Raw genomic sequence first — 23,024 nt, forward strand, 5'->3', positions numbered from 1 at the left:
TAGTTCAGTTCTAGTTCAGTTCTAGTTCAGTTCTAGTTCAGTTCTAGTTCAGTTCTAGTTCAGTTCTAGTTCAGTTCTAGTTCAGTTCTAGTTCAGTTCTAGTCCATGGAAAAAATTTTTGGTTATCAAAATTAATTCGTAATTCTTATAATGATTGGTAACACTGTTAAATAAACCCAGTTGTAAGCAGAAATTACAGTTGTACACAACAATAATACAAATATACAATTACACATACTTGTATATCTACTTAAACATATATGTGGCTGTGTGTAATTATAATAAGCGTAATGTATGCGTGTAAATATGTATGTATTTATGTGTATGTTTGTGATATGCGGTCAGAATATTTGAGATACCGAAAACATGGCCCCATCTGTGGGGGGTTTTATAGAAAACTGAAGGTTTTTTGTTGTTAAGTTTGTTTCCTTTTTGGAACCATATATACATACATTTTTTTGTTTTAGTATTTTCGTTGTTGTTGCTGCTGTGTTTTTCATTTAGCAAGAGGATCTAAAGTAGTAAAACAGCATGTGCACTCTACTGTGTGCGTGTTTTATAGTTGAATACTATTGAGATTTGAATAGTCAAATGGTTGTACGTATAAATGTGTAATATTAAGTACGTATGTATGTATAATATTGTGTGAATACATAAGTATAAATATGTAGGATTATATGTGTATGTTTAAATGTGGGTACACTTTATTCCACAGCTAATGTTATGAAGAAGGATAATGATGCGATTGTTAGTCATAGTGTTGTTGTTGTGGCAGTTCTACTGATGAATTTCCTGTAACGGTTTTATGCACATACAAGTACAAATAAAGTAGTAAATGTAAGTATACATACTACATATATGCAATTTTCGTGAAAATCCTTATATTTCCAAATCCCCTTTAGCACCCCATACTCCATGTAGACTGAATTCAACCGACAATCTTGCAAACACTGGCAAACAAACGTTTTCTCTCAACCACACTGTATTTATGTATTTCCTCGTATTTGGGCTCTATTTTTTCAGTGTTTTCCTTTTTTATAATTGCACTTGAACAATTTTTCACTTTTGGTTTGATTTTCAAACTCATATGAATGGCATCAAGAGGATGCAGAGCAGAAAGAAAAATAAGTAAAAAAGAAATTTGCTGAAATTTACAAAGGAAATTGTATGTGTGCACATTTGTTGCATTCATTTTAATGGTAAAAAAACAAGACTCGCAGCAAAATTGCATGCCTGCTACATGTAGAACGATATGCAGCTCAAGCCCATCCAGAAAGCCTGAAACGAGGGTCAGGTGAAAGGTAACGCCCTATAGAAATAGATCCATTCTAATGTCTCAGGTGAAACACTTATCGACGGCGAAAATAACGGGTATTTTATTAAACCTGCTTCAGCGCATTTTGGAAAATTGTGGAAGCCAGTTTCTAGGTAAATAAATCTCGTGGCATGAAAGTTCGTACAAATTCAAGGATCTCTTCAGATCCAGAACGTGGAGTGCTCACACCAGAGCAGTAGATGAAAAAAATCAATCGTTTAACAAAATGTTTGGCAATGATGGTTTTAAGAGCGTATTAGCGGATTGTAAGGCCAAAATATACAATAACGACTTGCTAGAATAGAGAAGAAGGGGTTTTTACGAACAAATCCTTTTATCGCCATTATATGAAAATGAGGTCCAAATAGGGACCGATCGTGAAGAATTTATGTTCAATTATGTTTCTATATTTGGAACCAGTGCACATTGCAGTGTACTAAATCTTAAATGATTTTCAGAAGTTTTCTACCGATCATAACATGATCTGATATACAGAAAAGTTAATTATTACAACGATTAAATGTGATAAAACCTGGTACAATAAAAAAGGATGGACGTTCATCAATAAATCGGTTCGGAAATTAGCTCCAAAATGCTTAATATACTTAATTTAAGGTTTTTAGCGCTACAAACATATATTTTCGTGCTAAAATGTTGTATGCTAAAAGCTTGCATGCATTTGTCAATCAGCCCTCCTAACTTTATTTTAACATTTTGGCGTTGTTCATGTTGATGTTTTTTTTCTTTGTTTGTTGCAATTCTGACCAAAAAAAAAAAAAAAAACTACTGAACATTGCTTTATGTAGTATTGCATATAGCCGCGCAAAAATATCATGCGAATGAGTTTTTAACTCACACTGTGAAATTGGTGTAAATAATTTTTTACTTTGTTGTTATTTGCTAGTGCAGATTGTTGTTGTTGTTGCTGCTGTTGGTTTCTTTTTTTTCATCTGCACTTTTGTTCACTTCTTTGTATGTTCGTTACGTTTGTGTTTTTATTTCCGCTTCCGCTAACATAGCAACATCGTTATTATCGTCATAATCAACACAGTGAACATGAACAGCAGCAGTAGTTCCCTAGCACTATCGTCATCATCGCCGTTGTCGTCGTCACGATTATCGAGCATGTAATTTACAATGCAATGCCGTGGAAGCAAACTACAGGAATGAACGAGCAAACGAACCAATGGTGTTTTTTTTTTTTGGAAAACAAAGTGCCATTGCAATGATCCACACGACAAGGAAACATAAATATACCATTCTTTTTTTTAGCGTTTTGGTTTCAGGTTTCTGGATTTTGTTCTTTTTTTGCCACTTTTTTACAACTGCCATTAAAAACTTTAATGTATTGCTTTTATTTCTATTTTTTCTTTCAACTTTACTTTGTGGCAAATTGTTCACCAAACGCAAATATTAAAAAAATGGGTTTAAATTAAACAGGGGCGTTATTGGACGAGCGAAGAGGAAATGGTTGGATATTGAAAGCAATATATCAGCAGATAATAAAAATGTAGAAAGCGATATCGTTACTAAGTACTTAATATTTCATACGTCGAATCAGTGTTCGTGAAGTATATTCAGAACTATGTCACTTCAAAAATATTTGGATCTAATTATATCTGTTGTTCCAAAAATGGGTTAATGGTGTTAAAGTCTCTTCAAATACTTCTTACAAAAACACTCCTCCCTTTTCGTCTTATTGTTATTGCAATCTTAATAATAGTAAGGTGAGTATAGAGCTTCTAACAATACCTTTAATCTGTCAGGACCATTAATTGTAGACGTTATTTGACACGCGGACTGAGGACCTATCCTAACTGATACCGGCGTAGAGGAGATGTCCAAAAAACACACAAAAAGAATGTTTAAAGACTGATGTAGCATTTGTAAGTTGTCATAAAAGACTTCCGATATGGTCTGAAGATTGCCGTATATTCTACAATAGAATTAAAATGTCAAATAGCTCAAGTACTTGAGCAAAGTATATAATGGTCTAGTGTCTTTCATATGCGTTTTTTTTTTTGGAATTCTCTTCTTTGTATCGTCTTGTCTATTAGAAAGGTCGAAAAGCGCACGAAGAGAATATTGGTTTAAAGACTGGTGTTGCAGTATGGCTGGTTGTAAGTTGTCATGATAGGCTTCAGGTATGGTCTGAAAATTGCCGAAACTTTCTAGTCAAAAAGGGACCGCAGAGAGTCGTCTCCAGCTCAGCCAGTATTTTTATATCTTATATGAAATCATTTTATAATAGGTTCTACGATTAACTGGTCATGTTTTAGATATGGTCTGAAAATTGCCTGATCTTTCAGGTCAAAATGGAGCGGTAGTGAGTCGTCCTTAGATCACACAGTGTTTTTATATCTTATATGAAATCCCACTCGAATGGGTTATACGATTAACTGATCATATACAATCGTCCAATATCTTGAAATGTTTGACATTCCTTTAGTCATCATCCTGATTTGCTTGTTCTTTGTGGTTCATAAAGGGGTGGAAGTGAATCGTCTATAGCTCACCTAATGTTTTTATATTTCTCGCTCTAATGTGGTTTCAAAAGACTGGTCATTTACAATCGAATGTCAAACATTTTGACAATGTTTGACATTCACACAGAATTCTTAGTAGGTGGTTTTCATTTCTATTTTTGGAACTAATTGCATGTAAACAATGAATGTTGTGGGCCCTCGAAATGAGTAACTGAAAAATTCTGATATTTTATCTTCAAGATCCAATTGACTCATATATTGACGGCTTCTCAGTTTCGGTCTCTGCACAGAGAGTGAACGTTTTGTGGATTAAAATTGGAAGTATAAAGTAAAATATTCTTTTGGTTTCAACAGGCACTAAAAATATGACTTTAGGACCTTCTTTTTAATCAAAAACTTAGAAGGAAGAATTAATAAAAATTGATAAATGTACATTAACAAAATAATATAAATTATCAAAATCAGCTGACATGTCCTCATGGTGTGAACCACCAGCTTTAAGTTCGTACAAACGTATAATTTGTAAGCTAAACAATTAAATAGTGTTGTTTGATTTCTTAACTTCACATTTCTTCTCATAATCAATTAATAAAAACTTCACAAACCCTAACAAAATCTCTGCAAACAAGTGCAAGCAAAAATCTTAATTACTACATATGTATATATGTGTATTTAATTCTGTACTTACTTTGCCAAACGGTCGCCATCATTATCAGCTAAATTCAGTAGATATGCCACAAATTCGACATCGTTTTTAAAATGTAATCGTGTTCGCATATACTCCCATTTTTCAGCATTTTTCGTACCAATATAAATGTTTTTACTGAAATTCTGATGACGATATTTCTTACGTTCCGCAGCAGAGAGTGCATAGCTTGAGGCCGAGGAGGGTACACCACAAAGACTACCACCACCTCCGCCACCGTTACCTCCTCCGCCACCACCATCATTGGATCTACCGCCTACAATGCTACCACTGCCTCCTCCACCACCACCACCCATACTCGTATGATGATTGAGGCTGGCATTGCTTAAGCTGGCACTACTACTGCTGCGTACTAGTTCATTGCAGTGACTGCTTGCATTCGAATGTCCATTGTTTTGAATGTGACTATTAATGCCGCCGCCACTTGCTAGAGCAGAGTCGAGCAAACTGTTAACATTACAACTGCTATTATTGTTGATGTTGTTGTTGCTACTGTTGGTATTATTATGGTTTGTGGTATTCGATTCAGTAAGACCGGAGGCTAAACCTTCGCCATCACCAGCATTGCCTCCATCTCTGGCATCCATGCCATCCATATTATTGTTGCTACCCACTGATGTGGCAACTATACTATCATCTGTTAAGCCATTTGCTGCTATAGTAGTTGTTGTTGCTGTTGGACCACTGCTAGCACCCATGGCGGCCATTAACAAGACATCTGAATTATGAGACTGTTGAGCATTACTGCCACTGGCATTTTGTTGATGTTGTTGCGTATTATTAATGCAGCTACTATTGCTAACATTACCCACCCCTCCAACTCCAATGCCTCCTCTTGCAGTAGAGCCTCTAGGTGCAGTGCTGCTACTACTGTTGCTGCTACTTGTGCTACTGTTGCTGTTGTTATCGTCGTCGTGGAGATGTTCGTTAATGCTGGTACCATTAATGGCTTCATGTAGCTGTTGTTGTCTTTGCCTTTGTTGCTGTAGTAAGATTTGTTGTTGCTGTTGTTGATGTTGGCGTTGCTGTTGTTCTGCTGTTGTGGTAACAATATTATCATCATTGGTTTCTCCTTCATCTTCACTACTTGATGCACTACTATTGGAAGCACTACTGGATAAATGACTTGAATTATTGAGTTGTTGTTGTTGTTGCTGCTGTTGATTCGTATTATGATGTCCTGAGCTAAGGTTGTTATTGTTGTTGGCATTGTTGATATTATTACTATTGACCGCTAAACTTTTACTACTGTTGCCGAGTGCAACACGACTGAGAAATGGACCTCGTGTTTCCACATCTGAATTATCCGAGCTGTCATTAAAGTCGAACGCACTAAAATCGGCGTTCGACTTGGACATTTCGTAGCTCTTTATTAAGTGTTCTCAGCTCTTAATTTATTATAAGTAATATTTTTATTTTTGAGTTTAAAAAAAATATATATCGTATACAAATTTGTATTTTTTGGTTGTTATTAGAGGATTATCGATTCATTTTAGCTGTTAGTTAGGGAATATTATGAAGTTATGTTTGTTTCTATTGTTTGTGGCTTTTTAATTATTATTTTGTAAGCAAATCTTCTATATTATAAGAATTTTGTTGGATTAAGAACAAAATCAAGTTAATGCATGTTTTTTTTTTGAATTAAAAACAAATTCAACTCATTTAAAGTGATTTTGAGAGTACCAAATTCCCAGATTGTCTTCGGATAGGATATTTCTTAAAAGCATGTCTAACAAAATTATTGATGTTTTGGACCCCGAAAATATCTGCTGTCTTCAGTAAATCGATTTCAAAAGACACAGTGACGGAAATGGCTTAATTTACGTCGCTAACTATAAGGATCCAGAATATATATAATTTATTGGGTCGGAAAATTGTACTTATGCAACAACTGTGTAAGCTGACTAGACTCACCACCGCCTCTTTGTCGGTTTAAGTGCAATAACTTTGCTCTGAACTGAAATAATCTAGTATTAAAAGAGTTTTCCCTGAACATGCCTGGACAAGGAAGGAAAATTCAATGGTATAGCTTGTTAGAGATACCATTCATCCATCACCATTTAACCCAGCACATTTCTCATTTATTCGGCAAACCTATATAGAACATTATGTACATTTAACACCAACTTCTTTTCAATGCTTATTTCGTCTGTGGGGTGTCTGTTGTTTCGGCAACATCACCAAACTTATTCGGAATTTCACAGTGCATCAGTCTTTAGCGAATTTGCAACCCATGTATCCCGAAATGCTATCTCCAATAATCGGAACAAGACTAAGTTCAAAACTCTACCTTGTGGGTTATCTGTTTATCGGTTCTCCGGTTTGCATATCAAATCATTCTAAGGAAAGGTCGAGAAAACATTAGATCATCATGTTTATAGTCCCGCAACTCTTTTACTCGCGATTGCAATCACAACAAGAAATAACTTTTATAAAGGTAACATGTGAAGAGGAAAATGTAGGTGATACCAGTATCTCTGGTCTTCCGGAATTAGTAATTGGAATATTTCTGATTAAAACGCAAATTGCGGGAAAACTGTTTGAAAGATGCTCGGTGAAATTCTTATTTTGATTTAAATTCCTGTTGCCGAGTAAACATGTTCCCACAGAGGAGTGACTGTGGTGTTAAATATTTTATAAATAAGTTGATATCACAAAAGCGAAATATATTTCGAGTTAGTATTCTTACATACGCTTATGAATGTGTCGGTTGAAAGTATTCGAAGAGGCAGCATACAAACAAATTACTTGTTCCTACGTGTTCTTTGCATGTCAAAAAATGTAAAAATGGTCCCAGTGAGGTTTGATCTTCCCGGAAAGCAATAATGTAAAACACTCCGAATTATCTTTGCCCTAAATGCAATACAGGCATAACATCTGACATATATAAGGACTTAAAATCTGACATATCTTGTTTCTTATTCGAGATATCTTCACCTAAAGCTTGATATAACCATAAAATTTTCAAATTAAATTTTTAAATATTTTTTGATCGTTTGAAAATCTTCTCTATATCCGTTGTAGTTAAAGGACAGGCAGACATTGTTAAATCATCAAGTGGTTAAAAATTTGTACGAATATACATTATTCGCATTTAAGTTTGTAATTTTTTTTTAAATTTAGCATTCAGTCATTAAATGACAAATTAAGTCTTAGTAGTTAGCATAGAGATTTTTAATAAGGACTTTTACTATACTATTATTTTAATATTTTTCTACGTTTTCCTAAAGTATTATGAATTTTTCTTTTGAATTGGAGTTCAAACCATGTTATTTGTATGTAAAGGCAAACATATGTTTTTAAAATTTAATGATTTGTTACTACAGCTTTAATAATCTTAAATTAACTTGCAATCTTTTAGTTAAGATCATTGATATTGATCCTTTTTGGTGGTACTTGCTCTGATGTTCTTAAAAAAGGATTTAAACTAAAAAAAATCATTAAAAACCACAAACAATATTGAAATGAAAGTCATCTAAACAGATTATCTTGAAACAGCGTTTTTTTTACTATAAATACAACTACACACTCATATGGAAATTGTATAAGTGTAAGTATTAGTATGTGTGTAATTGAGGGTGTATGTAGTATAAATATAAATGACAAAGTAAATTTAACAACATTTCAATGGTACATTAACTTTGTATTGTTTTTGTAGCAAAACTACTTGTACAAATAACTTATTTTGTCGTTTATTTTATGTTATTTTATATGCTTTGTTTTATACATTTGTATGTAAGTAGTTGTTGTTGTTATTATTTGTTCACACAAAATTATTATCCTTTAACTGGTATTTCATTTTGATTTTATTTTCATTACATTTTCACTTTATATTTATTATTATCAGCTTTATTTCTCTTTTCTCTTATTTTGGTGGTTTTTGTTTTCATAGATTTTTTCTTAAATTAGAGAAAATGTTTTATTTGTTTTTTCTTTTATATCCTTGTTTATGTCACAGACATACACGCACACATACACACACTCTTAAACATATGTTGTTGAGTAGACACATGTACAAACTTTTGAATTATTTTATTTATTATTTTTGGGAAAATTGGGGGGCTGTTTTATGCTCTCACTTATTATTTTCTCACTCTCTTTCTATGTCTCACAAATAACACTTTTACTCTCTTCTTTTATTTTATAAACTTTTTACGTTTTTGGGGAGATTTATGAGAATTTATTGAATATTTTTGTTTTTCTTTTTGTTATGTTGTTTTTGTACAATTTTTTCGCCGTATTTTTTTTCCTTCCTTTCTTTCGTTTTGGTTACTCAATATTCAATTTGACATTCCGTAGTTTAGCAGGATTTAAAAAATGTGTGTGTGTGTGTTAGTGTTTTTTCTATTATAAATTTTCTTTTGTTTTGCCGTTTATTTTCATTTTGGTTTTTATTGTGTTTTTCTTTACAGAGTAAAAACTAACGGTAATTTTGATTACTCACTCACTTACTGGCTAACGGTGAGTGTAGCCAAGTGTGTCTGTGTGTGAGTGTATTTGTAGTAGTAAATAAGTACACTTATTCCTTTTCTTTTTGTTGTTTTTATTTTTTTGTGTAATTGATTGCGTTTACTTTTTATACTCTTATTCCATTCTCTATGTACACCCGCGACGTTTCGATCCGCGACATGGCTTAACGCGACTCTGTTGTGTATATGTATATAAGTATGTGTATTCGTTAGTGTATGTGTGTTGGTGTGTGTGTTTGCAAAATTTCTTTGTAGTCCTGTGTTGGATTTTTTTCTTCTTCTACATTTTTGGAACACTCCCATTAAAAAACTTGTATTTTTTTCTTATTTTTGTTAAATTTATTATTTGTAAATTATTTTAAATTTTCAAGTTAATTTCTCTATATCCTCTTTAAAAATTTTTACATATTCTTTTTTCTAGTATTACACAAAAACTGGAGACTCCTTGGGGAGTTAATCCAACGCCCATTTCCGTTAACCGGAAGTTGTATCCAAAAATTTATGATTTATTTTATATTTCATATTTCATTACACTTTTTTTCGAAATTTAAAACAAATTCCTTATAAATTTATAGATTTTTCCCTAATAATTGCAAAATTTCACGCAGCCATTTCCATTTATTCTTGCCATCTTAGACATAGAATACACTCAAGTTGTTACCAAAAAAATAGACAAAATTCTTTTTTCTTTTTTTATAAAACACCACTTCACCTTTCCACTATATGAAACTTTTTGTTTAATATATTTTAAACAAATTTCAGCTGTTACATTTTAATTTTGTTGTTATTTATTTTTAATGAATTTTTTCACAATTATTTCTAGATTTATTACAATTTAAATAAAAATTTCTATATATATTTTTTTAGATTAATAAAAGAATTTTTTTCTTTATGGTATATTTATTCCACACACAGTCACCGTGAATTTTTTCTTTCGGTATTTCGTGTCATTCGCCGTTTTCGCAGTCGTCGGAATGAAAAAGTTTTTTATTTATGGTTGGTTTGAAAGTTGCTGTCAGTATGCGAAAGTTTATTTGCCACCCATTTCGTATCCTCCTCATCATGGCTTTCGTTGTTTCTCTTGTTGTTGCTGTTATTATCGTCGTAGTTGTCTCAGTCGCCATACATAGAAAATAACAGCAACAACAACAACGACGAATATAACATTAAGCATAGTCACAGGATTCGCCCTTCTCTTGCCATTTCGCCACAAGCACAAACTCACGCACATGCAAACATTCGCTTGTACTTGGCAGCAGCAGCATTGTTGTTGTTTATGCCGCCTTACGTTGTTGTTGTTTTTGTTTTATACCAACAACCCATACATTTATGTATACTGTACAATATACAGCTTTAGCTGCTATCGCTAACATTCCTGCTGTGTTTCTTACCGTGGTTTTTGCTTTCGCAAAACCCCGTTATCCCCCTTTTTTTCATTGTTGGGTTTTCTCATTTATAACTCTCTTTTTATCCTCTTCTCTCCCTGATTTTTTCCCTTTTTGTACAAGTTTGTTGGATTTTCCTTAATATAATTGTAGAGTAAATGTTGTTACTGATGGCGATGATGATGACGGTATCTTCTCTTAGTCCTTTATTAAATCCTTAACATCCTCATTTATTTTTATTTCGTAAACATTCGCTTTATATGCAGAACATTGAAGTGAGGAATTCATTTTTCTGAGACCCGAAAACTCACTTTATTTTGAGAAATATTAAATAATTTGTACCATAAGATTATTGTTAAAAGGTCAAATTTAAAATCATTTGAATCTTAAAATTTCAGAATTAAATCTCTCGATTTTGGTTGTTAATTTACCTCCATAAGAGCTGGCAAATTTGCATTATTCAGTTTCTGGAATTTTATTAAATTTTAAGGCATAACCAGGTCCTAACTCCAAAAGGATATATCGATAAAGTAAGTTTTCAGGTCGTTAGATCTTTGTGGATTTATATGCTTATTTTTCAACGAAAAATTTGCAGTTAGTTAAAAAGTTAGTTTGAAAGAAGGATGTATATACATCAAATCCCAAGAAATACACCTAGGCCTTCATTGGACCTGTAGTACACGCCTTAACTAATGCCTCAAATGGAAATAAAAACTACCATCTTCAGTCTACCAGATTAGAACATTAAACACACAATTGCCGGAGGCCTCAGTAACTCAATTTTGCTACTTTGAAGTCCAGTTAACATATCAAGAGTGGATCTTATAGTCCATGAAAAACTCTCAAACTTGAAGTCATTAAAGTTCGATAAAACTGAAAACCTTCTCAAAGGTCATTAAATGTTTTATGCGACAAACATAAGTTTCTGCAAGTTTGGAAAAGGAACGGGTTGTTTCTCGATTTGTCTATTGGACCCGTTGTACGCTCCTTATCCAGTGCCTCAGGTGGGAATAGAAACCGCCACGTAACGTATCAAAGGCATAGATAGTTTTTGGACACTTATATAAAGTACATGGGTGGTTGAGAGCAAACCATTAAAAACTCTCTCGAGCAAGGAGACTGAAAACCTTCTCTTATAAACCCTTTTAAACCAAGATAAGGCTTCTAAAATTTTGATCTTTCTCCAAATGATCTTCAGCCATGAGAAAATTCGATGAAATACACATAGACCTTCAATGGGTCTATTGTGTGCCCCTTCACTAGAGTCCCTAAAGATTAGTCTTAGGATATTAACTTTGAAATCGGCCGTTGAATATTGCATGGGCGCAGACCCACGTTTTTATGCAAAATTTATCAACTAGAATTTTATGAATCATCGAAGCGATTTTATAAATTATTAATTTTTTAACCTGAACTGGTGTTTTCCCGCTATTTTCAAATATTTCAAAGTTCTTGATGTTCCGAGTTCTTGATTCTCTAACAACAGTGTGGAATAAATATTCTCAAAGGTTGGAATCCTAATCATGGATGGTTTATGATATGATCTTTTGCAATCTTGATGTATTGTACATATTCTATGTTTATTTTTATTAAACGTCTAAAATCCTATTTAACCACATGACTTGCAATTGATAGAAACTTTAAGCCCATGGATCATTAAATATTTTATGCGACTTAAGTTTCTGAATTTTTGGAAAAGGAGCGGTTTGTCTTTCGATTGATTTCGATATAAGAAAGTCCGTCAGATTTTAAGAGTAATCTTGGTATAGTTTAATCTATTATGGGGCATTCCTAATATTCGGAAATTTGCACAACTAACAAATGTCGTTGTTTTTCAAAAACCGTTTCCAATATGGAATGCAAAATAACTCCTGAATTACGAGTTGCATAAAAGATTTTATCGTAGAAAAATGATTCAATTCTATTTCACTACTGTTTCATATGATATATAATTTTAACTCGCTCTCTTTCACTATTACTGTAGTGTACTTGCTCCGTCGTTTTGTTGTTTGTTTCCATGTGTTGGTCATAAATCGAATTTTACTTTATGCGCCTGTATTGTTAACACCATCAACCGAAACATACATAGAGACAATAACAACAGTACGCACATACCATATCCACATCGATTTGTCTGAATGTAGTTTTGTATGTTTCACTAAAAAGTCTGTCCTCTAATACAAACGTCCATTTAAACATCTATAAGTGCGTCAGTGTATATGTGTAAGTGTGTATTTTCCTACTCATATACAATTGTCCTTTACGCGATGCTTTACGGTTTGTTGTGCTTTTCCAATGCCTCTGTAGTGGTAACTCAAAACATAAAAAAAACACACATGTATGCATGTGTTTTTGTCAGAGAGTATTTTAACCACTGAGCGCGTGCTGCTTAAGAGGATGATTACAATTGATACGACAATCAACGAAGGTAATAAGTTTCATGTATTTGATACATGAGAATACAGAAGATATTTCCTTCCCTCTCTAGCGATCCTCTCATTTCTCTTGAAGAAATCATTTACTATATGTAGTTTAAAGCGGCGAATTTTTTATGAAAGCTTTGAAATGTATTTTCCTGAAAAACCTATAAAACTTTATAAGTTAAACTTTGAAAGTCTATAGTCGCTTGCCGCTTGCGTTCGTAATTGTAATCACGCTGTTAATTTCAATATATAATTTTTTTGTACATTGCTGTCATTCGTTTTTTTTTGTGGTTCTTATTCCTTTACATCTTCATCATACTCTGGCTTGTCTAGTTGTTCATTCGTATTGTCTTTATCAGAGTCAATTGTAACTAGACACACTAAGTCCTTTGAAAATACACACACTTGCATGTGTTGTTGTTGAGTGGGTGGTTGTTTCAGCATTTTTTCCTTTAACTGAATTTTTCTTTTGCTTTTGATAATATTTTTGTTGTTGTTGCTTCGTTGTTACTACTTCTCCCCAATATTTTGTAGTTTTTTTTTTTAATTTTTGTCCTTTCTGTTTAATATTTTCTTTACTATTGCTTTTTCTATGTTTACTTATTTATTTTTTTTGCCATCATCATCATCGTCTATTTCTTCATTTATCCTTTTTTCGTTGTACAAGTATTTTAGCATTTATTTTATTGTATTTAAGCCTTAAGGGTGATTTTTCTTCATATTTTTTTCTCATATTTATTTGTGAGTGTACTATTTGTTTTATCATTTAGTGGGGCTGCCCTGAAGGTGTTTTATGGAGGACTTTTGTTATTTGAATGTTTGTAGAACAATATGATTTTCTTATTGGTGTTGCTTTGTTTTTTATTTTAAATTTTGTGTAGAGGGTGCCGTTACATGTTGGATTTTTATATTTAATCTATTACAATTTATATTGTGTATGTGTGTGAAGGAGAATCTGTTACAAATTTGTATATAGCCGTTACATTTCACATTGGTGCTGTAATGTAAAATTTTTTTAATTTTTCTACTGTTTAGTAATAAATATTGTAAAAATATATTTGTTATCTCAAAGTTTGTCTTGTTACTTACAATTACTTAACAGCGGCCTACTATCCCCTCGCACAGTGGAAAAGGAAAAAAAGTGAAATAAATCTGTAAATTATTAACAATTAGTACGATTGGAATAAAAACTGAAGTGTGGTCACGTTTTGGGATTGAGTTTTTCCTAGTAGGATGATACCTCTAGTATGTAAAATTTATAAAACAATTTTATATATAAGAAATCAGCTTGTCAAGTTCTACAGGCTACCTTGTCAGAATTCCTAATTTAAAATTTAAAATTTAAAATTTGGATTAAATATTACTCGATTTAACTTATTGAAATTTTCATACAAATTGTAAATTTACAAATTTTCAAAGATATTATCTTAAATCTTATGTACATACTTGAAATAACCTTAATTATAATGCTTCGAATTATATTATTCGAAATATCATGACCACGGCCATATTATTTGCTATTTTGATTTACGTGTTTTAAGTATTCTCTTTTGATGACTGTTTAAAATAATACGTTATTTAAATATATGTATCGCCCATATCTAAGTTAATCTTATTGTGAACATATATACACAGAGGGAAAAATTTTTTAATATTGTACACGCCTGGTACCAAATTGACATCAAAGTGTTTTGATTGTTCAATACCATTCATTGGCAAAGTATGTTCTCAAATCAACAAGAATAATCTAAAATCAGATAAAATAGAATAATAATAATAATAATAATGTGTTACCAAAGTGACAACACTATGTTGTCGAACAGAACTTTGCGTTGTCGAAGTCACAATGATACATTGCCAAAATGATACAAAGCGTAATCGAAATGACAACCATGCGTTGTCAAAACTACAATGTTTAAAGTCAAAATGATAACTGGGTGGTATTTAAGTATGTTGTATAAATGTTAAGCTTACTTATTACTTAATATCGTAATGTAAATGGGAAAGTACTATCAATAATTCTTAAAATTTTGTTAATGAGTAATCTAGATAATGTAGAAGGTAGAAGGGGGATAATACGCCATAGGGGCACAACTGCCAATAGCGAATAACTTGAAAATCGGGTAATCAAGTCGATTGCATTATCAAATTTTGTTTTCGTTTATCGATTATTTATCATCCCTGAAAGTTTGGAAGATTAACTTTACATATGATGGGAGGCAGACGTGATCAATTGTTTTTAAAAAGGTTTGCAAAAATATTGCACTGTGTGAATTTTTGTGCTAGCTTTTTTAATTTTTGTGATAGAAAAATAAATTGGTCTGTGATAGAACGTCAATAGTATAGTGAACAATAAGACAAAATAATATTTTCAATAATATAATTTACAGCCTGATAAAAATTGAAACTAAACCCCAGAACTTCATTTGGGGCACATTTGCTAAATTTGGGTAAAATATAGAAAAAAGCAGTAATAATTTGTTTTATTTATTTTGTTAAGTTATGTGAAATAAACAATAAATATTTATTTTACTTTGTTTAGTGAATTAAAAAGTAAAACAGCAAAAAAAGTTTTTATTTTTATTTTTGGCTTATTTTACAAATGACAAAAGGATCTGCTTTGAATATCTTCAGTGCAAAACCTTTGGGGTCTTTAAAAAGGTGAATAGTAATTTTTCAATAAAAAATGCCCAATATGAAATCACAGTTTGCTACTAGTTGCATTTTCTGCAGGGAATCTTATTGAAATTAAACATTTACCGTTTTATGGTTAAACATTAACCCACCAGTTCAAAATAACGCTCAAAACAAACAATTGACATATAGATGTCACTACTATAACACCCTTTAAACTTAATCAGCTAAAGCTTAACACCACAGTTGTATTTTTCGCCCAAAAAAAGCTACAAAGGGATGACATCAAACTTAGCAAGGTTGAGAGTTCATAAAACCGAAAAAAGAGCATAACGGTAAAAGAAACACAAGAAATTATATGCGCATATAAAATAAAACGTACATGTGTCTGAAGGAAAGGAAAAACGGAAAAAGTGAAGAAACCAAAAATAAGAAAATACTCAAAATGCAAAACGAAACTAACATCATTTCTAAGAAAGTCATATAATCACACAACAAAAAACACAATGACTGCAGACTTTATATATAAAAAACAAATTTAAATAAAAATGGATAAAATTTGCTTAAAAATTTTGAAATTAAATTAAAAAGTGTTTAAATAACTACAAAATAATATACAAAAAGTGAATTTTTAAAAATTGTGCAAAATACAAAGAAGTGTTTAAAGAAAAATTAACATTCCAATATGTAAGCAAATTCTTTTTTTTTTTTTTGCAAAAATGCTTTGTGTTTGGTCATCATTTTTTGTTTGATACATATGTATATTGAAATTGTAAAAATACAACTGTTGAAACTGTTTGTGTTATATTTTAAGAATATTTTTTTAAATTGGTAAAATTTTTAAGTTAAATTGGTGGGTGTTTGCTTCTTTTTGGTAAATTTTTAATAGTATTTTTTTCCATATCCATTATATATTTTTGCACTTTTCAAATGAGTTGTCAATAACTCAATTTTCTTTAATGGCTTAAAAAAAGCAAATTAATGACAACATGCTATTAAAACAGAGCTGGCCAAGAGTTGTGATTTAGAAGAAGAAAATGTATTGAAAAATCTATTAAAAGGAATATTAAAGGACGTTTAACAATAAATTCAATAAGAAAGAAATTTATCGAATAATTTCCTAAAAGGGAAGTTTATAAAAAAATGTCTATAAAAGCAAAATTGGTAAAAAATTTTGTATTAATAGTAAAATATTTGAAAATTTCGTACAAATAGGAAATTTGTGGAAAAATTCTTAAAATAAAGGAATTTTTTTTAGGAATTTTCAGTGATAAGGGATATTTTTAATTTTCCTCTAAATATCAATTTTATTAAAAATTTACTTTTAATCTAAAATTTATAAAATTTTTTTTATAAATATAGTTGAACAGTTATCGCCGATTTGCTTGAAAATGTAAAATTTCTTTAAAAAATGAAATTTATATAATTTTTTACTAAATGAAATTCCTTGAAAATTTCTTAAAAAGAGGAAATTTATCAAACATTCCTTTCTAAAAAATGAAAATTTAGCCAAAGTTTTCTTAAAAAAAAAATTATCAAAAGTTTTAAGAAGAAAATTTATCAAAAGTTTTCTATGAAAATTTCTTTATATTTATATAATTTGTTAGAAATATTCTAAAAAAAGGAAATTTATTGACAATTTTTTAAAAAAGGAAATTTATTGAAAATTTAAAAAAAAAGAAAATTTAACGAAAGTTTTCTATAAAAAAACAACTTAATCAAAAGTTTCTTTTAAAAAGGAAATTTATCAAAAGCTTTCTTTAAAAAGAAAATTTATATAAGGTTTACTTCAAGAAGAAAATTTATCGAAAATATTCTATAAAATGAATATTTCGATAAAGTTTTTATAAAGAGACAAATTTATCAAAAATTTGTATAAAAACAAAATTTATATAAATTTTTTTCTAAAAAAGAAAATTTATCCAAAGTTATCTTTAAGAAAAAAATGTATCTAAAGTTTTCTTCAAAAAGAAAATTTATCGAAAGTTCTGTTTAAAAATAAAATTTAATTAAAGTTTTCTCTAAAATGAAAGTAAAAGTAATCTATAAAAATAATAATTATCGAAATTTTTCTATTAAAAAAATGTGTCGAAAGTTTTTTTCAAAAAAGCAAATCTATCGAAAGTTTTGTATGAAACGATAATTTATCAATAGTTTTCTTAAATAAAATCATTTATTGATAGTTTTCTATAAAACAAATATTTATCAGAATTTTTCTATGAAAATAAAATTTATTAAAAGTTTTCTATGAAAAATTTATCTTCTATACACAGAAAATTTGTTAAAAGTTTTCTATGAAAATTAATTTTGTTGTTAGCTTTCTATAAGAAGAAACTTCATCGAATGTTTTCTATGAAAATTAAATATATTGAAAGTTTTTATGAAAAGAAAATTTATCGAATAATTTTTTTTAAAGAGAAAATTTATGAGCACTTTTTTATAAAAGAGAAAATTTATGGAAAATTTTTTATAAAATAGAAAATTTACCGATAAATTTCTTTTAAAAAAAGGAAATTTTTTTAAATTTTCTTTAAAATAAAAATTGCTTTACATGTAAATCAAAATTTTTCGAACATTTTCTTAAAAAAGATTTTCTATAAAGATTTTCTCAAAATTTTTTTTTGTTTTTTTAAAGTTTTCTATAGAAAGAAAAAATTATTATTTTCTATACAAAGAATAGAAATAAAAAAAATTATTTATAAAGAAAATTTATCAATTTATATAAAAAATTGAAAATCTCCTAAAAGTAGGCAATTTTATTCCGTTTTATTTTTTTTTACATTTTCTAAGTGCCCAAGTTTTCCTATTTTGGATTTCAATAGAAAGTTAAAGAAATGTCAAATTAAAATTTAGTGATTTTTATGCTGAATTTAAACCACCTAAAGAGAGGAAGAACAACTGTCATCGAAAGAGATATAGAGTGACTGTTATGCAAAGCTTTCACATTCACATGAAAGCTTATTCAGCTAAATATTCACTCCATACAAACGACAACATCCTACTCAAGGAGAATATTAATAAGAATTTTTACATTTAGTCCTTCATTGTACTCCTTGGAAAAACGTATTCAAACGCGCTTAAGAAACCCAACAAGAAGAACTAACTAAATTGTACTGTAAAACAGTAAAAATATATAATGGAATTTGCAAAAAAAAATGATATATAAATAAAATTTAAATAAATCAATTAATAAACAATTAAGACAAATTAAAGAAAATTTAACAAAAAAACGCAAGCATTAAATTTGTTTGAACGGTATAAAAAAGCAAGAATTAAGGTTTTCTGTTTTTAAGGTTAATTTTTTTTATTTTTTTTGTGGATTTATTTTATTCGTTTTTTATTAGTTAAATATGTCAGTGCGTGTTTGTGTGTGTAAAAGTGTGTTTTGTGTGAGTTGTAAAAACATACATATATGATGGTGCGTGTTGTGCTAAAGCGTGCTTAGTACTCACACAACACCAACACACTTTTACAGTTATTTACTTTTGCACACACACACAGACATACATGCACCTAAACAGTACTGGTATAAGCAAATCGTTTTTGTTATTTCCGTTTTTAAGTTTTTAATAAACGCACACAACCATAAAACAAAACCAACAAGCACAATTTAAACACCGACATACACTTACATATAGAAGTCGTCCTTTACACACACCAATAACAATTTAAAAGGTACAAATACTAGAGTTAAAATTCTTCATCATCAGACCATTCTGCTGATTTTTTCGTTTCTGTTTCGATTTTTCATTTATTAAAGTTTTTTTTCCTTTTTTTTCTATTTACACAAGTGTGTGTATCGTTGTTTGATTTTACGCATTTTATGGCGCCTCAGTAACAAAGAAAAAATAAAATCATCATCAACTCCCCCTAAAACTATAAATATATCGAACGAATGTAAAAGAAAAATCTATTAAAAATGGAGAAACTTTCAATAAAATCAAATAACAAATCAACCAACAAAATAAATAAAAGTTTCCCATAATCTTCAAGTGTTAAAGTTGTGTGATAATATTTCAAATAAAAGAATACACAAAAAAATATATAAAAAATCCTTGAGAAAATTTCTTTCTTAAATATTTAAATTTTCAATTAAAGTGTAACGGAAAATAAATTGTGAAAACATCAAAGACAACAACAGCAACAAAAATAATGAAAATAATCAATAACAAAAACCGTAACGAAAACAAATAAATTACAACTACAATTGTTAAACACCTCCTTTGCGCCCCCCACCCAGCACACATAGTTTCTCTTGTTCGTAAGCGGAAACGGAAAACCCAAATCGGTTGTACGTACTTAATTAAACTGACATTCTTTTCGGTCTCTCTATTTAAACTGAATGAAAATAACTGTAACTGGTTGACCACAAAACTAACCAAAAAAAAAAAAGCAATGTTATTTTACTCTATGGATATTTTTTGGAAAATTTGACATTAATTACTTAAACCAGCTAAAAATCTATTCCTTTTGCAACAACGGTAACACATTGAAACTATTTTGTATTTATTTTAGAGTGCGTGCGTGTGTGTCTTTTTGCGTATTTTAACCTACAATATCTGGAAACTTTTTTTAATACATATATATGTGTATGTATAACTGAGAGCACCAATCAAATTTTGCAAAAATGTGTCAGTTAAATCTAAGAAAATGTGAGAATTATAATTAATTACTTTTTGATTGAGTTCGTAACAATTTGTTAAATGATTAAATTTTCCTCTACATTATGTTCTTTCTGTTCTATTTTGTGTTTTCCGTTTATGTTACTATTTCTAATTCTGTTACTTCTAATTCTATTCCCCACATTTCCCTTTCAAATTTTCTAAAAATTTGTCGTTAATATGTTTCTATTAGCGTTATATACTAGTTTGTGTATTTAATTAAAATTATTGTTATAAAAATATAATTCACATTAAGATTATTTTTATACATAATAGTATTGGTTCAATAGTTTTTGGTTTTTTTAGATAACATACAATACAATTAGTTAAGTAAAAAATTTTTGAAATATACTTATTCTGGGAATTATTGAAAATATATGAAATTTGTTCATTGTAGTTCCACTGTAATTAAATAATTAAGAGAACTAAACTGAACTGAACTTGAGTTGCATTAGAACTGAAGTAGAACTGAACTAGAACTGAACTCAAGTTGCATTAGAACTGAACTAGAACTGAACTAGAACTGAACTAGAACTGAACTAGAACTGAACTAGAACTGAACTAGAACTGAACTAGAACTGAACTAGAACTGAACTAGAACTGAACTAGAACTGAACTGGAACTGAACTAGAACTGAACTAGAACTGAACTAAAACTGAACTAGAACTGAACTAGAACTGAACTAGAACTGAACTAGAACTGAACTAGAACTGAACTGGAACTGAACTAGAACTTGGTCCTATTATTTCTGTTTAATAGGACCTAGTTATATGTTGGGTGTTTCTTCAGTAAAAATATAATCGTTCCATAATTTATACAATTCTTTAGCAAAATGAATAAGAACTGAACTAGAACTGAACTAGAACTGAACTAGAACTTGGTCCTATTATTTCTGTTTAATAGGACCTAGTTATATGTTGGGTGTTTCTTCAGTAAAAATATAATCGTTCCATAATTTATACAATTCTTTTGCAAAATCTCTGATTTAACGAACCATATGTTTGGCAAAATAAAAATTATTGTAAATATCGTACTTATAGAATAAAACACAAAAACATTAATTTTATTCATAAATTAAGAAAACAAACTGAAAAATTTATTCGTTTTAAAATTAGGTGGTTACAATATTGCATGTTTAAAAGCCATTAAGTTTTAACAGTTATTATTTAGTTTTTATTTTTCAAAAAGCAGATTTTATTTAAACGATTAAATTATGAATAAATAAGAAAAACAAAAATCTACAAATACATACACACATATTTTGATGTTAAAAAAATCTGAGTTTTTTCTTTAGTTTTTTACCAAAATTTGCATAAAAGTAAAAACATATTTAAATACTTTTAATATAATTACTTAAGTGTGTATGAAAAACAATTTGATATGTATACATTTACTCTTTTATGAAAAGTCGAGTGTTGCCAATATTTGAAATTTAATCATAAAAAATATGAAATTTTTATTAAGTTTCAATGTTGTTACGTTAAATGTATTTAAATAGATATATAGTTTTCTCTATGTTTAAATATATAACCCATAATTTACTAAAATACTATATTTCCTTCCTTTACTTTTAGTTGTGTTTATTGTGAATGCCTTTTAACGTTACACATATAGTTTACAATTAAATAATCTATAGTTAAATCAAATAATAATTATTTCATAAGAAATACTAATAATTTTTGATTTTTAAACATGTTTAAAAAACTCTAAAATAACTATGAAACAATCTTAAAAAATTTCAACGTTAAAAAAACAAACACAAAACTTAATTAACAAATAAACACTTTTAAAATATCAAACTATTAAAAAATTTGTCGAAGGTAAGTGTGAAAGATATAAATTAATGAATTTTTATTGATTTTTCTTACCAAGCACTTTTTGTATAATTAAAACAACTGCTTCAGTTAAAAACGAGTTTTAATTCGCCAAAGATATTTGTATTTTACAGAAAAACTGCTTTTATAACTTAAATTTTTTTAAATATTCGTGTCACTGTTTTAGCCCGACGTTGTTCGACACGGTAGGTATATATGTTACGTTGGTTGATCCCTAGTTAGTGAGTACACTCGGAGGTCATGTGGTCCATTATAATAAATTATATTAAGAGAATAGTTTCCCTCCCTAATTTCTTTGATTATTTGGTTTTTGTGGTCTTCGTAAAAACCAGCTGGAGTTCCTAATTAAACTGAACATGTTAACTAGTGAAGTATCTCTGACACAGTCCAGATCATTGAAAAGAGTTCTACCAAAGATAGTGCAATGTATGCTCTTCCTCTTCGTCCAAGCAGCTTCTACAGTAGCTATAAGTTACATGGCCCATAAGTTCCGACATATTCATCGAATCGAGTTTTTGCTATGAGAGATGACAGTCCAAGTCCTATCCGTTGTCAGAGTGGACCAGGAAAGTCTCGATATTCCGCAAGTGGTGATATTTGACCACCTGAGTTCCGTCTCATTTAAAGCCCAATCAATTATTAATTAGGGTCGCCAAAAGAGTATGAATAACTCTTTGCGCAAGGATTAAGTCTCGGTACGAGACTGCTTTAATTTCCCCGGATGTTGCGTAAAACCCTTGCACCTGACTGTCCAAGTATTTTTATATGTAGAATATTGATTTTTTGAGATTTAGTTCCCTTCTGCCAGAAGGACCTTGCAGGTGTCATGTAGTCGAAGAGATAGAAGTTTTCCGATTAAGATCATGTCGTCCCTTAGGACAGTACCCAGCAAAAAAATAACTTCCAAAGAAGTAAAAAAGAAGTAGAAGTACCGAAAAAACCTGAAGAAGTTATATTTTTAACACAAGCCTGTCATAAGTGGTCGTCCTTTCTATTTGATTCCAAATTCAATACTTCTGAAATCATTCTTAATGATGAAACAGAACACGACTGTAACTTCAAGCAAAAACGTTGTCAAAACGACATAGGCCCATAATTAAAGCTACGGCA

At 29.9% G+C, this 23,024-nt stretch overlaps 2 protein-coding genes across 8 annotated transcripts in view; one reads left to right on the forward strand and one right to left on the reverse strand.

The window, feature by feature from the left end:
* Positions 1-3,985: 3,985 nt before the first annotated feature.
* Positions 3,986-10,448, reverse strand: LOC124419030 (probable serine/threonine-protein kinase DDB_G0282963). Of its 2 annotated transcripts, none has more exons than XM_046947164.1 (2): positions 9,890-10,448; positions 3,986-6,003 (listed from the first exon to the last, which is right to left on the reverse strand). In XM_046947164.1, exon 2 carries the CDS (start codon positions 5,863-5,865, stop codon positions 4,486-4,488), a length of 1,380 nt encoding a protein of 459 aa, XP_046803120.1. In that variant the 5' UTR covers positions 5,866-6,003; positions 9,890-10,448; the 3' UTR covers positions 3,986-4,485. The 2 variants fall into 2 exon arrangements, with proteins under 2 accessions (XP_046803120.1, XP_046803119.1); XM_046947163.1 differs by lacking the exon at positions 9,890-10,448 and adding an exon at positions 9,689-9,726.
* Positions 10,449-18,464: 8,016 nt separating this feature from the next.
* The window catches only part of LOC111686740 (probable serine/threonine-protein kinase DDB_G0282963), a 181,674-nt gene continuing 177,114 nt past the window's right edge, over positions 18,465-23,024 (forward strand). For 4 of the 6 annotated variants that reach the window (XM_046945618.1, XM_046945623.1, XM_046945624.1 and 1 more), the window contains exons 1-2: positions 18,465-18,695; positions 19,210-20,070. The gene's annotated coding sequence lies outside the window, so the exon portion shown is untranslated. Of the gene's footprint in view, positions 18,712-19,209; positions 20,071-23,024 lie in introns of all 6 variants that reach the window. The other 2 variants (XM_046945619.1, XM_046945621.1) reach the window with 2 other exon arrangements.

This window comes from Lucilia cuprina, chromosome 3 (genome assembly GCF_022045245.1).
Source record: "Lucilia cuprina isolate Lc7/37 chromosome 3, ASM2204524v1, whole genome shotgun sequence".
In the NCBI taxonomy this organism is placed as follows: domain Eukaryota; kingdom Metazoa; phylum Arthropoda; class Insecta; order Diptera; family Calliphoridae; genus Lucilia; species Lucilia cuprina.

Excerpts from the sequence above, each read along its gene's own strand:
- LOC124419030 (XM_046947164.1), bottom strand. The coding sequence starts at position 5,865 with ATGTCCAAGTCGAACGCCGATTTTAGTGCGTTCGACTTTAATGACAGC.